A 14,371-nucleotide genomic window follows, 5' to 3' on the forward strand; every position below is an offset into this window, starting at 1 on the left:
GCCATTAAAATCATTTCCCTGCCATCTCTCATTTTGCCTCATTCTTCAGCTGGTCGCCACGTAACAATATCGTGTTGTAGTTGGCTAGTGTATTGAATATGTTCGTGAGAGCGGAATTGTCATGACGACCATGAGCGCTTGATTGATGCACCTTTTTTTCCTTGTTTTATAGTACATCGCTGGATGACCTTTCCAATTCAGTTTGTTTACTACATACTTTTTCCTTCCTGTACATATAGATAGAGAGAGACAGGACATGGGGCAGCATCTGAGCAAATATACATCTCAAATATACATCTGAGCATCCAGAGTGAGCCAAGGTAATGAACCTTAACTGTGGTGTCCTTGCACAGCTTAGTGTGGACCCAAAGATCATGCACCTACATCAAACAACAATGGCTGTGCTCCACAATAAGGAGTGGATTTTACAAACCACTGTGCCAACAATTGACGTTTGTATAACAGAGCGTAACATCTGGCAATGTTAAGCAACATCGCTGGCATCTTGAATAACACATAGAGGACAAGCAAAGGGTTGCCAATCTGCACTTGTCCCGTGTTCCTCGTTTTAATCTGCTGCGTCTTTCACGCCTAGTGAGAACCACGTACCTGCCTGAACACCTATGTGCTATTTGTGCTGCAAAAGCTAATCTGTGTATTTCGTGCAGCAATATTCATTGTAAATCTTGACGAGGTGCAACTCACATCCCTTTCCTGTGGTACATAGAGCGGTCCCGTGGGGTGCAGGACTGCCTTCTGCGCATAGTAGAACAGCTCCGAGATGTTCTTGAATGTCTTGGCTGAACACTGCGCAACATAAGAGGAAAAAAAAAAAAATCTTCGCAGTCAGTACCTGCTCGCTGCAAACCCCTAAAACAATGTGCAGAGACAAGCTGGTCCAAGTGGGCCACTGACCTCTACGCACGTCTCCACTTCCTGGTACTGGCTCATTATTGGCACCACCATCTGGCAAGAAAGAAACATTAACTGTTAAACAACACTGCCCTGTTCTCGCCACCTCACCTAATAGCAATCGCTAATCACACTGTCAATAATTTACTGACTCTGTTTAAAGAGTGGGAAAATTTAGTTCACAATGAGGTTTTACCATTCGTTAGCCCCTTGAGATAACAGTGAACCCAATTAAGTTGCAAACCCATCTGCTGCACATAATAGCTATCAATACTAGCAGTTGTGAGAGCACACACAAGAAGAGCCAAACCACAAAAAAAAAAGGCTGCTTTCCAATTTTTTTTAGCTAACAAAACTCAACAACGGTTTTCTGGAAAAGCAGCGCTGAACAAACGAAGACAGAGACGAGACGACAAGGACGGGCGTCTCGTCTCTGTCCTTGTCTGTTCAGCGCTGCTTTTCCAGAAAACCATGTACCAACAAGCCCAACTCGCCGCATTAACAACGGTTACCACGACTATGTAACATGGCATTCCACAACACCTGTTTGCATTGCTGAATGTTCCTAGTACTCGCACACATCGCCGCGCACTGAGAACACCATATATCCATGCCGCAGTGAGCAAGGCCCCTCCCCTCTGGTCATCAGATTTAACTTCGTGCTATGACAATGACGCCGCAGAACTGAAAAATATGCCCTCAGCAGCTGTCACTGTAAAAGTGCTGCCCCTGAGCTTCAGGAGTGAGAAGGCCACCACAACCTAAGTTACCTGACCAGCATTTCATGAAGACTTGTCCTCGTTCTGACTACTCAAAACAAGTCACTCTACTTGTCAAGTTACAAGTCTTGACTTGCACAGACAAAACTCAAAAAAGAAAATCCTCACGTTGAATCATTGGTCAGTGAACTAAAACTTTCCCTCTCACTTGTTGCTCAAGGTTTCTTTTAAGAAACCACCTTCCTCCCTTTCTCCTACCACAGTGCAGTATTTGGAGCATAAAATGCTCTTCCCCTATTTAAACGCCAGTCATGCCCAAACTAACGTTCTGTATACACCTACTTCGCAAAAGGAAACATCTGCAAGCTTTTCCACTAACTTGTCATGTAGCAGCACGGGCAGCCAAACTTTACAAGGTTTTAATGCGCATGAGCTCCACCACTCCCACTTACGTATAAAAGTACTCGAAGCAACCCCAACCAGGCATGACCAGGCTCAGCACTGTCGCGAAAACATTTTCAAATCTCCGCAACGGCTGCGGTTTTCTGTCGAAGCAGAACCATTTTTTTATAATGTAAGCTGTGGGGACCTGCCCTGCAGCCCCCTGAGTTTGCTTTCCCGCGAGGCACCGTGCAGCGGCAGTCTCACCTCGAGGCTGAGCGCATTCCCTTGTCAGTTACATTAACTGGCAAGAGAGGGCGCCAGCATCGCTGCGCGCGAGACTGCCAAAGCCCGCGCACGGGATAGGGGCATGGGGGCTTCGGCTGGGATCGTTGGCGCGGGCAGACGTGTCGCTCACGGCTCCGCTCTTCTCTGGCGGGGCGAGGAAGCGACGGGGAGACAGGCTCTCGTACTCGTCCCGTCCGGCCTTCAGAGTATATATCCCTTGCCCTAGCGTGGGCGAACATTCGCTCGGAACCTTGCTGGTGAGTCGGACGACCTTGATTCATTAGCGTACCTTGTTGCTAGCTGGCGTTATTGTTTCTGTAGCAATAAATGCCTGTTTGTGTCAGCCAATGTGTCGTTCCTTTGTTCCCCCAGAGCAAGGCCCGCCGTGGTCGGCGAGCGCTCGGTAGCGTACGCGATCACGGGGTGGGGTCCGGGCGGCTTTGAACCGTGTCAGCCGCGACTGAGTGGGGAGAACGTACTTATCTCCCCAATTCAATCCCACAAAGCCAATCAATTATGTTTATTGTGTAGTGAAATTTTTTTATGGCGCAAGGGCACCTGCGGACGGCACAAGGCATTTCCCAAGCATTTCACCCTGATTAAGTCGAGCACAAGGCCAGGGGAAGCTTGTACTCATTGTATCACCAGTGGGTACCCGGTGACAGTGGGGATCGAACCCCGCACCTCCCGCATGCGAGGCGGATGTTCAACCACTAGGCCACCGCTGTGGTCAATTATGTCTATTAACTGAGATGCTTGCTCAATGGCTAACGAAAGGAACGGGCCAACAAAAAAACACACAGTTGTAAAGTTTACATGCTTCTTGCTCTAAATAAACAAAAAACACACACACACGCACACACACAAAATATAGGGAATGAACAAAAGACCTGTACAAAATGAAACAATAAATGTTTTCCTGTAAAATTACTAACAAGCACATTCACCACAGTACCTTTCCTAGTATTGACGCAGGTTCTCTCAGACCATGAATGGCAGTTTACCAATATCCCTTCAGAGAAAAGTGTACAACAGCTGTATATTACCGGTACTCACCTACGGGGCAGGAATGTGGAGGCTAACGGAAACGGCTCAGCTCAAGCTAAGGACAACGCAGCGAGCCATGGAAAGAAAAATGATAGGTGTAACGTTAAAGGGACCATGCAATGAATAAAAAGTCGCTTGTAAATGTTTTCAATGCTTAGAAATGATGCTAAGAAGCTATTCACACCAAGTATGAGTCTTCGGAACTGAGCTGGCAATTTATTATGAATTTTTAAAAACCGTGTTTTTTAAAAATCACGGGCCGATCGGTGTGCTCATGGTGACCGATTTTGAAACTAGAATCGTGAAAAAAGACATCACTGTACCCATGATGTCGCCAGGCCACCACACGCTGTCATTCGCTGGAGCCACGGCAGCCATGACGTCACGGGCACACATCCGGTAGCCGTGAAAATTGTCTGCTCGTGCTGCCGCGCAACCCTCTCGGGCAACCGCGAGCCAGGGTATTTGCCTTCGCGCATATGGTTTCAATTTTCCTCTGCCGCCTCCTTCTGTCGGGAGTTTCGGAGCCACTCGCAGTGGCTCGCCGAGTCACTACTGTCGTCGCTGGCATTCAGCCGGTACAGCGTGAACGCATAGGGCTCGATGCCCATCGCGGCCATAAGAGTGAGCAGTCGCACCTCGAGGTCCGGGTCCATTACTGCTAACTACAACAGACGACAAGCAAAGAAACCAGACGTGCGCCGCAATCACGCCGCCGACGCTGCTGCTGGGGTGCTAGGAGCAACAAGCGGAAGTTGCAAAATAAACGTCAGCGGATGACGTATTCATGGGCGGGGCCCAGTCCCAGAGCCGTTATCTTTATTTTTGTCTGGTGCCCCGCGTGTACGAGTTGAGGGGGGAGAGGAGGAGCATAATTTTTAATCGTCTATATCTTCGTTGTTATTGATACTAGCTTAAAAATTCTTTCATTCGGGTGACGAGTGATGAAATGCCTATCTCTCGTCTGCTTAACGTAATCTCAATTAATTTATTGCATAGTCCCTTTATGAGACAGGAAGCGGGCAAAGTGGTTGATGGAAGAAATGTGTGTTAATGACATCATAGTCAAAATCAAGAGGAAGAAATGGGCTTGGGCAAGACATGTAATGCAAAGGCAAGATAACCACTGGTCCTTTAAGGGTAACGGAGTGGATTCCAAGAGAAGGCAAGCGTAACAGGGCAGCAGAAGATTAGGTGGGCGGATGAGATGAAGTTTGTAGGCATACAGTGGGCGTAGCTGGCAAAGACAGAGTTACTTGGAGAGACATGGGAGAGGCCTTTGCCCTGCAGTGGGTGTAGTCGGGCTGATGATGGTGATGATGATGATGATGCATAGTGTAACGCATTCCCACCTCAAGGGAGCTGTACTCCACAAGGTCTGCCTTGTTTCCCACCAGGACGACTGGCGTGCCATGGTCATCGCCAAGCTGCTCCCGGATGAGGGGCAGCCAGTAGTCGGTGATCTGCGAGGACAACACCAATGTTTCACACATTTGTGAACACAATGGGTACAATATGGTATGCACTTTCTGGACCCCTGCTGTACCCGATCCAAAATGCGCTGCATGTATAGTAAAGCACGTGAACAGCTGCAATGTGTTAGTACTTCTCAACCCTTTCAAATGCTGCTCACCACTTCTATTGAAAAAAAATACTTCCTATCTAAATAGCTCTGCTGGCCTTGTTGTGAAACTTGTTGTGAAACATGAAGTACCCATAGTTGATCTTCTGCAGGTATCTACAGCAGAATCTTGATGATACGAATCTCACGGGTTCGCGAAGAATATTTGGTTCATCTGAAATTTGTATCATCAAAAACAAAAGAAATCTGCACGCAGAAGCACGCATATTGCATTTATGCAGATTTGTTCACAGCTGGCAGGATCTTTTTACAGCCGCACGTCACTGCTCGCTGCTCTCGGGGTGCGCACTGCTTGACTGGCGATTGCAACATAAGTGATGTGCGGGTCGTGCGCCATCATTCACTGCTCCCCACGCATATCGTGCAACTGGCGATCACAGCGTTGGTGATTTGTGTGCCACGTGCTACCACTCATTAGTGCCCTGAGGTGCGTACCACATGAATGGTAATCGTGGCGTCGGCGATGTGCAGGCAGCTTTTAGTGGTTGAGGGTGAGGTTACGGCCCACGCGTTTGTACCGTCCGTGGCACAGGAAAGTGTTTGGAACACCAGAAGGCCTGCACATTGTACATAATACACTATGGCCAAGGAATTTTACAAATTCGTATCATCCCAAAATCGATACCAACTGTGATCATATCATCGAGATTCTACTGTACACTACTGTGCCAAAGACATCGCAATGGTTGTAAACCAGTAACATGCATCTAACGAGTATATAAAACATACATGGAGGCACCATCCAATCACTTATTTTCATAGTGGCAGATAATGTGAGAAAACAAGATTAAAGTCAGTCTATGCAATTACGTCGAAGCACGTATTGCCAAGTTCACTGTTTCAAGAAAGATTTCCCATGTTCACTCGACAACGTGTACAACATCTGTGACAATGAAATGCAGAGGTGAATATGTCTGGAACAAAAAGAAACCTTTGGGATCAAGTACGTCATTACCTCTTCCTTGCTTCAACTTGTATGTTTATTTCCCACTATTTGTACCTCTATTCTGTATTTATGCTTTTATACTTTTTACTGTATGTATTGTGCGTTCGTACTTTCCTATGTCTGTAACAGCACATTTTGAATCTTTTCCTGGCTTCAACTTTAATGTTTAGTTTGTACTTTAAGACAATATGTTACTGTACATAAGTTTCTTCGCCCAACCAACAAAAATCCCGAAAACAGGATTGCGTACCGATAAATACAGATACATAGTGTGTTAAAGTGGTAATGACAAAAATGTGCAAAAAATCAAGGAACTGGGCTGAAATAAGATCTAGACAACAGTCGTCACTAGGCTGGAAGCAGGATGTTACTCCACTGCATCATGACACAGCTCAGTGCTGTGTCCTTTTTGCGAGGCTTAAATACTACTTGTTTGTGTGGACCTCCTAGCTGCCACAGGTGGGGCTGAAGCCATGTGCTGTGCTCCTTGTGTTTCATATACGCAGCGTCGACATCACAAAGCAAAGAAAGTCTTGAGCACGGACGTGCGCCATCTTCTCCACACAATGTCACAAGGCCACAGGAAATCCCCACGCCTGCCATGTTTCGCTCACCTTGTCGATAGTGTCGTCGTCATCTACGGCATACACGACGCAAACCACGTTAGCCTGAAAGACATAACACCACAAAAGACAGTTCTGAAGAAAACGCAAAACTGAACAAACTCAGTGAAGCTCAAAATCAGCAAGCAGGAAAGGATAAAAGTGCATAAGTGCAGACCAGTGCTAAGTCTTCCCAGTTAAATAACAAATCTAGATACACTGTTGCGGTGTGTCGTGATGGCTTTTAAGGTGCATACGCAACTACGGCTATCATGCCCAAGTGCAAGGTAGAACAGTCAGTTAATAGAGCTAGACATTTTAAGACTGCATAATCTGTTTAAAAATATTGCTTCTTCTAAGAATATGAAAACAAATGAAGAGTCAACAGCTGCATTTTCTCCAAGGAGCAAGTTAAGGTGAGAAGGAATGTGTTCGTCATAAAATCAAGAGAAACACTTTTGCTCAGTTTCCACTTCACCGCGTGGCTCACACAAGTATTTCTCAAATTTCGCGAGAATGCCACATGTAAGGTGTGTGTAATAAAGTAAATGGCATTTTGATCATTTCATAAACCCTTATGTAATACCCTGGAAGAAGTCTGAAACATTCTTGGAGTGCACACAACTTCCATTCTTCCAAGATGAGTTTTTAACAGACAAATTAAAACTAGAGAAAAATGGAACTTATCAGAAAAACTCCGAAAAGCAGAACAGGTTCGACTGGTTTCAAACAACAGAATCTAATGCCATTTTACTCTCCACGTGAAAACATCAAGACGAGGATTATTTTCGCAATTTTCATAACACAATAAAATATTAGAAGTGCAACACACAGTTCAGAACAACAGCAGAAGTAGCCTCAACAGAACCAGTAAAATGGTAGCAGCCAAGCACATTGTTCAACGATAACAGTCAACACATGCAATGATGACTGTGAGTGCAACACCAAGTGAGAAAAGAACACAAAGCATGCCCAATGTAGCCAATTCGTGAGGCACCCTCACCTTGCCGATCTCCTCAGCTAGGTTCTCCTGGCTCTGTTCTTGTGCTGAAAACAACAGTGAAGAGAAGCTCTGATGAAAGCAGAGCTTGACAAAAGGTCAAACATCATTTGCAAGCTTTGCAAACTTGAGCTGAAAACCTATCTGAACTATGTGCAAAATTGTGTTGTTGACACTGCGTATTGTTTCTTTCATCCGGTGCCTATTTAGCATTGTATAAGTGTTGGTCGTCCTTTTTAGTACTTGTTTCGTCGTCACATTTCTTTTTTTCTTTCAAGGTCAAAGTTTTGTACTCTTACTGTTTTGTACTGTGCCTCTTCTGCTTGGACTGTATTTGGTCCGCAGTATGTGATAAGTAAAATAAAATAACATAAAAGACATTAGGAATGGTGTCGAAAATAACGCAATCCAATGCAGTGCTCTACTGGGTGACAATGGCAACTGTTCCACCCTCTGTGTGAGTACTTCGGTATCTGAATACACTCCATGACCAGAGATATATTACACGGAAGCCGAGGGCAACTTCATTCGAGTGCTGTTATCAATAGAAATAGAATCTCTAACTCTTTCTGGGTATGTTAACGTTTGTCCGGGAGCAAAAAGCTCATTTTTGGTTGAGAAAACTGAGTTAAATTTTTCCATCAATCTATTCAAACCCATGACGTTTACACTAAGAAGGACTGTTTGTCAGTGTTCTGAAGTGAACGGCAATATGGCATAGCCGTTGTGATCCACGCCTGAAACTGGTGCCGACGCATAGTTTAGTTAAGAAATCAGACAGCGGTGGCAACACCTGTATTTTGTTTCTTAGGGTCTTTTCTGGCTTATAAAAGTTCCCTTTTCAGTGAGAGAGGCCTGGTGCTAGAAAGCCGTAGCCTATCGATATCTGCCAACTTTAAGCGGCCCTTTGAGCAACGATATTGCCAACCGCAACGGAGGGCGCAATTGCCATAAAGGAATTGGTCCAAGAAGCAAGGTGGCAACCACCCCAGCGTGCCTGCTTGCTTATGCCGCAGACTTCAAGACTGCACCACTCCAATCAGCACATCTGCTACGCACTCGAGAAGTCGACGATACGCGTCGGCACTTTCTCCGGCGTCACATCGGCGGGGATGGTGATCTCCTCGGCACGCGGTGGCACGTCCTCGGGGAACTGCTCGCTGACCAATGACAGGATGAGAGACGTCTTCCCCACGCCGGCTGCACAGGGGTAGGGAGAGGAACAGTATACAGGCACGTGAAAAAGTATGCGACAGGAAACACGAAACAAGACAGCAGTGGCCCCTGCATCTGGCGCCAATGCCAAGATACAAGACACCCACAGAAACTACAGCCAACCAGTCAGACGTTGAATAAAACACAAATTGTTTTGGGTTTAGCATGCTTTTCACTTACGAGCCAAATCAGCAAGATTCCACTGAAAACTGGCATTTTGCTTCTTTCCACCACACCTAGAGGAAATTAAGTGTGCGAATCCAAAAAGACAATGAACACCAAAAGCACACAATGGCAAGTGTGTACCTTTTGACCTATGTACATGAATACTGGCATTGTATAGAACGCTGGTTTATTCACTTCTTTATCAAATATGCAAGGGGCCTGAAAGGGTTATTTAAAGGGTGAGAAATAAAACAGATGGAGAGAGCAAGGCCTTAAAGGAGCCACCAACAAGCACTGAACTATGGCAACTACTTTCTCCGACAAGACCTTTTAATGCTTATTGACTGTGACTGTGGCTGACTGTGACAGCACAATTTTACAAGCAAAAAGTCATCAAATCCTCCTTTCCAGCCAATGCAATAACAGTTACTCTTTTACTTAAATGTCAATCACCAAAAACAGTACATTTGTTCAAAGCATGAATATGTGCCAAACTGGACCGATATCACATTTCTTCCCAGTACAACAGAAGAGATCAGGTGGGAAGAGGTGTACAGAACTGTAATAAATCAACACCAACCAGCTACTTTCTCACGATTGTGCTTTTATCAATGTCATTACTGTCAACGTCATTTAAAAAGCAAAACAGATATTTTAAATCTTGCTCAAAACTTGTGAGTACCCAGAAACTTGAGATAAAATTAATAAACAAGCAAAATTTTTCCACAACAAGCACAAATATTATTAAATAAACTTGATGTTGGACATTTCTCAGTTGCAAAAATAAAACTAGGTCTTCGCGATGTGCACGCTCTGGTGCAAGAAGCCACCTTGATAAGAAAGAAAGGTAAATGTTGCCCCAACGCTGGCAGCACTTCTGTCACCTGATAAAATGTATGAGATAATAAGATAAAGAAACCCACCAACAAGGGTTACTTAAAATAAAGGTCACTGATTAAAAGACGTCTATCCTTTAGGTACCTGCCCCGTGTTGTCAGTGTCCACAAAAGCACCCAAGAATGGGGTTTCGAAAACACCTTCAAAAACTTACTGCTTACTCCCAGCGACGTGCTCCTCCCAACGTATTCAACACAGTCAACAACCAATGGACTTTGAACACTGCCCTCACGGTGCCGACACACGGCACAGATTGCATCAAGTGCACTGCATTTCACACCAGCCTTTGTTTGAGCTGCAAATATTTTTCACACAGCAAAAAGTGCCACTCAAAACGTGAAAACACACAGCCCAAAGTTACTTCTCCCAACAAGCTTTTGAACTGAATACTAAAATAAAACTGACGGTTAATGCTCTCTGCTGTGCTCTGAAAATTTCTAAATATGGAATTTTTGCATTGAAACGTACAGCTAAGCTTGCCTCACTTTCTATGCCCAGCACTTATAACTGTTACCATGTGCGCCATAAGTTAATAGAATGCACATGTGGCAAAGAAACTCAATTCATTTGCAACTGGGGCACACTGCTTGCAATTAATAGTGCACTGCACAGTTCACGCAGTAAGAATTGTGTTGCATGTATCTATTCCAGCCTGCATGCAAAGATGGCGGTGAAATTAAGTTTCTCACCAATACTGCGTTCCATAAAATTTAGACTGCAGGTGTACAGCGCAGTCCAATGCAAAAACGAGTGCTGTGCTGACAGATCAAAAAAGAACTACTAGGCGTAGTTTCTCAATGGCTGCGACAACTTGCTGCCGTGCACCAGGATGGTGGTGCACACCTAGCCGCAGCGGCCACATTTGATGCTGGCAAAATGGGGAAATGCTCGTGCGCGAAGATTCTAGAGCGCTATAACAATAATTGCAGTGTTCTCAACTATGATATTCCTTGCAGCTCAACACATAGCTTTTGAACATAATATCTATTAGTTATACTTACGAGTTAAAACTCGTGCTACCAATTCAGTTACACATAGCTTTTGTACATCAAAATCTATTAGTTATACTTACAAGTTAAAACTGGTACTAACAATTCAGTTAGTACGAGTGCCAAGAGCCTTATTAAAAAGAGACTACTTCATGTTGATCTGTTGGAACCTCTACCTGGTGAGGAACTGGTTGAACACTAGCAATATGTTCTGTGTCATATGTGACACTACTTTGATTTTCCCACCCAGTTTTTATGCTGCACTAAATGCAATGCACACCTCATCCATTTTAACATTTCGGCACGCTAACATGTAATAGGAGAGATCCGGTTTGGTTTGGTCTGGTTTATGGATTTTAACGTCTCAAAGCAAGTCAGGCTATGAGCGACACTGTAGTGAAGGGCTCCAGATAATTTTGGCCACCTGTGGTTCTTCAACGTGCATTGGCATGGCACAGTACATGGGCCTCTAGCATTAGGCCTCCACTGAAATGTAACTGCCGCAGCCGGGACTGAACACATGTTTATCGGGTCAGCAGTCATGCACCATAGTTGCTGAGCCACCATAGCAGCTGTAATAGAGAAGACTGGGAAGTAGTTTTGCTATAGGGAACTAGGTTTCAAACAAATGTGTATGTTAGCTCCTTCATTAGTACTCTTCCTTCTTGTCAGTTACTTCGTTATAACTGCCTTTTTCCTTGAAGCCTGTTCTCCATAACCAGACTAAACTATAGTTGTTCATTCTGATTTATGTAATGTCACTACGAAACCTAAGTTGATCTGAGTGGAACATCAGGATACGTTACTCAGTCTAAGAATTTTCATGGTTCCTACACTTCCTGAGCACCATCACCCACCCTTCACTTGAGAACACTAGAAATCATTTTAAACTGCTTAGAAGCAAGACAGAAAAAGAGGTGCACCTCCATCAAGTTGGGCTCTGATTTTAGAGTGTATAGCCAGGGCAGAGGAGCTTATTGCGAGTGGATATGCACTGGTGATATATGCCCTGCCAAGTGGTTAACAAAGATATCCACAAGCTTGCCTTGAGTGCTTGATTAGTACACTGGGAAGAACACTTGTGCCATTTACAAGAGGCCCAGGGTTCGAAACGGCACTTTATAGTTCACGCACGTTTTCATAGATCGTGGTTTACTGCTCATTTTCAGAAAGCAATATTAAGCCTGGTAGGCAGCGCCGAAAGTCACAAATGCACAACACAGCACACTGTTCGAGCGCTCTTGACAATTGGGTGGACATCTTTACATGTGAAAAAGTGCCGCAGAAAATGTACTGCGACCTCCTATGACGACGAGATTGTGAGTTGATGTTTTCAAATGCGCGAAAATATAAAAAACAACAGAATATTTCAAGAACTTGTCCTGTAAAAAATTGGAGCAAGAAAAACAGCCATGCAGGGCGAGGGTGACCACATGCAAATTGTTGTTGCACTTATATTCCAAAAAGACATGGAATCCTGTTACAGAACAAAATACCATTTAATGTGGTTGGTCGTATTCTCTATCTCACGTTTCCTGCCACCAGTCCACTGGAAAGACAGACCCCACCACACAACTAACCAAAATGCAATTACAATGGCAATGCAATGGCAGTGTCGAAGCGAGTAAAGCCACAGAAAGGGTCATTTTGTCGATACATATTTGTGGCTTCTTCTTGAAAGCACAAAACGAAAGTTAGAAACTAACGACAACCAGAAATTCCCAGGGCTACAATCAATCCAACCCCACACAAAGTGCAAAATCAACCATCAACTTCTAGTACTGAGGGACACTTAAGGAGCTCCTTCCGGCTAAAGAAGTTTTGAAAAGTACAACCGCAACAAGGGCATCAAAACTGCCCAATCTTCTTTCTTCCTTTCCGTCGCGTATAAACTAATTATACCCCACTCCGCTCCACGGGGGGCTCCGATGTGCGCGGCATATGAACATAAGCGGCCATATCGCGTACCGGCGCAAGGCCGCGCGCGCTTTATCGAAAAAGGGGTTCGAACCCGAACAAAAAAAAAACTAAAAAGAAAGACCAGGAGGTGGACGCGGGAAAACGCACGTCGCCACACGCGCCGGTTCCACCTCCAGACGTCCGTTAGTGCGCGCCTGGGCACTGGAGACCCATTTGGACCGAGGCCAGGCAGCGAACAGACACATGTGCGTCGTCACATGCCCAAAGCGTCGCCGGAACTGACTTCTTGTGATTCCTTGTTCAAACTCAGGGCGCACATGTTAGGTAACCTCATATCGCCCACACTCGGCGCTCACGGAGTGCATCGGCGCATCTATATGTGCATTTCCAAATGCGGACGAATTGAGGCGTGCGGCGATTCGCTAATTGAAAAGCGCAGTGATATTGCGCCGCAGCAAGCAGTAACTTTCGAAATGCCTCCAGCAAATCGAAAGCCTTAGGGCGAACAGTGCCTGTTACTACCGGCCTCAAAGTAGTACTGCAACCGCAAAGTTATCAATACGATCTTTATACACGCGTTTATATGCGTATATACATGCATGTATGTGCATAAACAAGTACTGCAAGTATGTATGAGTGTATGTAGCCCCTTAAATACACCTTGTTTATCGTGCATGCTGTGATGGCAGAAACTACCGAAGTAAACGATTCATTAAACAGGACACCCTATACGGCGACATGGTTTCGGTTATCCCTCAGAGCGATCGAATCAAGCGCACGCGAGAGCATTGTTGTGTCTGCATAAAGAGATGGTTATCTTTCGGGGCATTAAACTCTTTGCGAAGGCGTTCCTAACAGCAACAGTATAGACACGTTACAAAGGCTAAGTCCTCGGCTTTAGCTGGAAGCCCACTCGCAGAAAAGTAAGGAGCGCGCTTGGAAAAATAAACTCCGCCACTCACCTTCGCCGACGAGGAGGATTCGGACATCTCTCTTGCCGTTAGCGCGGACCATGCCTGACTCCGTAGCTCATCCGCTAGGCCGACAGTCACAGCCTCCCAATCCCCCAGACATTTAGAAACGCTCGTTAGAAACCTAAAAGCCACTGCCAACGGCACCGGAGATTCAAACGCCTGCGAACTCCGCTCATAATTACTGCCTGCAGCCCATGGGGCTCCAACTACCGCCACAGCACACACCACGGCTGGCGAAAGTCGGAGTCGCGAGAACACACACTGGCAGCTTCGGCTTCGGGCACTTCGAACAGGGAGAGCTCCGCTGTCGAGCAGCTCGAAAATTTCACATCTCCGAGGAGCGGTCGTAATTTAAACTGGTAGTTGCTCTCTTTTTCTTCTTTCACGCAAGGTCAGAGTACACCGGCGATAGCGTGCGAGGAACACTTTACGAGCAGGTAGTACGCTAGAATTTACCCCTTAAGAAAGATACCATCAAGAAACGCAGAGCCGGCTCACAGTGTTTGCGGCACCCACTAAAACAAGCACCAATTTTAGAGAACAATTTTTGCGATAAATCTAAACGTATAACAAAATACTAGACCTAATAAACATATAAATAAAAGAATAGCAGTGGCGAAATGCATGCAATTCAATATTGAAAGTTTAAAAAAATTTTAAATCATTTCTATCGT

At 45.2% G+C, this 14,371-nt stretch overlaps 1 protein-coding gene across 1 annotated transcript in view; it reads right to left on the minus strand.

Annotated features, from left to right (window-relative positions):
• Positions 1-14,179, minus strand: part of Miro (mitochondrial Rho GTPase) — a 28,688-nt gene extending 14,509 nt beyond the window's left edge. The window contains exons 1-7 of the mRNA XM_077633679.1: positions 13,686-14,179; positions 8,597-8,737; positions 7,541-7,584; positions 6,550-6,603; positions 4,700-4,810; positions 916-966; positions 706-807 (exon numbers count right to left, since the gene is read on the minus strand). Coding sequence (XP_077489805.1) covers positions 706-807; positions 916-966; positions 4,700-4,810; positions 6,550-6,603; positions 7,541-7,584; positions 8,597-8,737; positions 13,686-13,737 — 555 coding nt within the window. The 5' untranslated portion in view covers positions 13,738-14,179. The remainder of the gene's footprint in view (positions 1-705; positions 808-915; positions 967-4,699; positions 4,811-6,549; positions 6,604-7,540; positions 7,585-8,596; positions 8,738-13,685) is intronic.
• Positions 14,180-14,371: the final 192 nt, after the last annotated feature.

This window comes from Amblyomma americanum, chromosome 8 (genome assembly GCF_052857255.1).
Source record: "Amblyomma americanum isolate KBUSLIRL-KWMA chromosome 8, ASM5285725v1, whole genome shotgun sequence".
In the NCBI taxonomy this organism is placed as follows: Eukaryota; Metazoa; Arthropoda; class Arachnida; order Ixodida; family Ixodidae; genus Amblyomma; species Amblyomma americanum.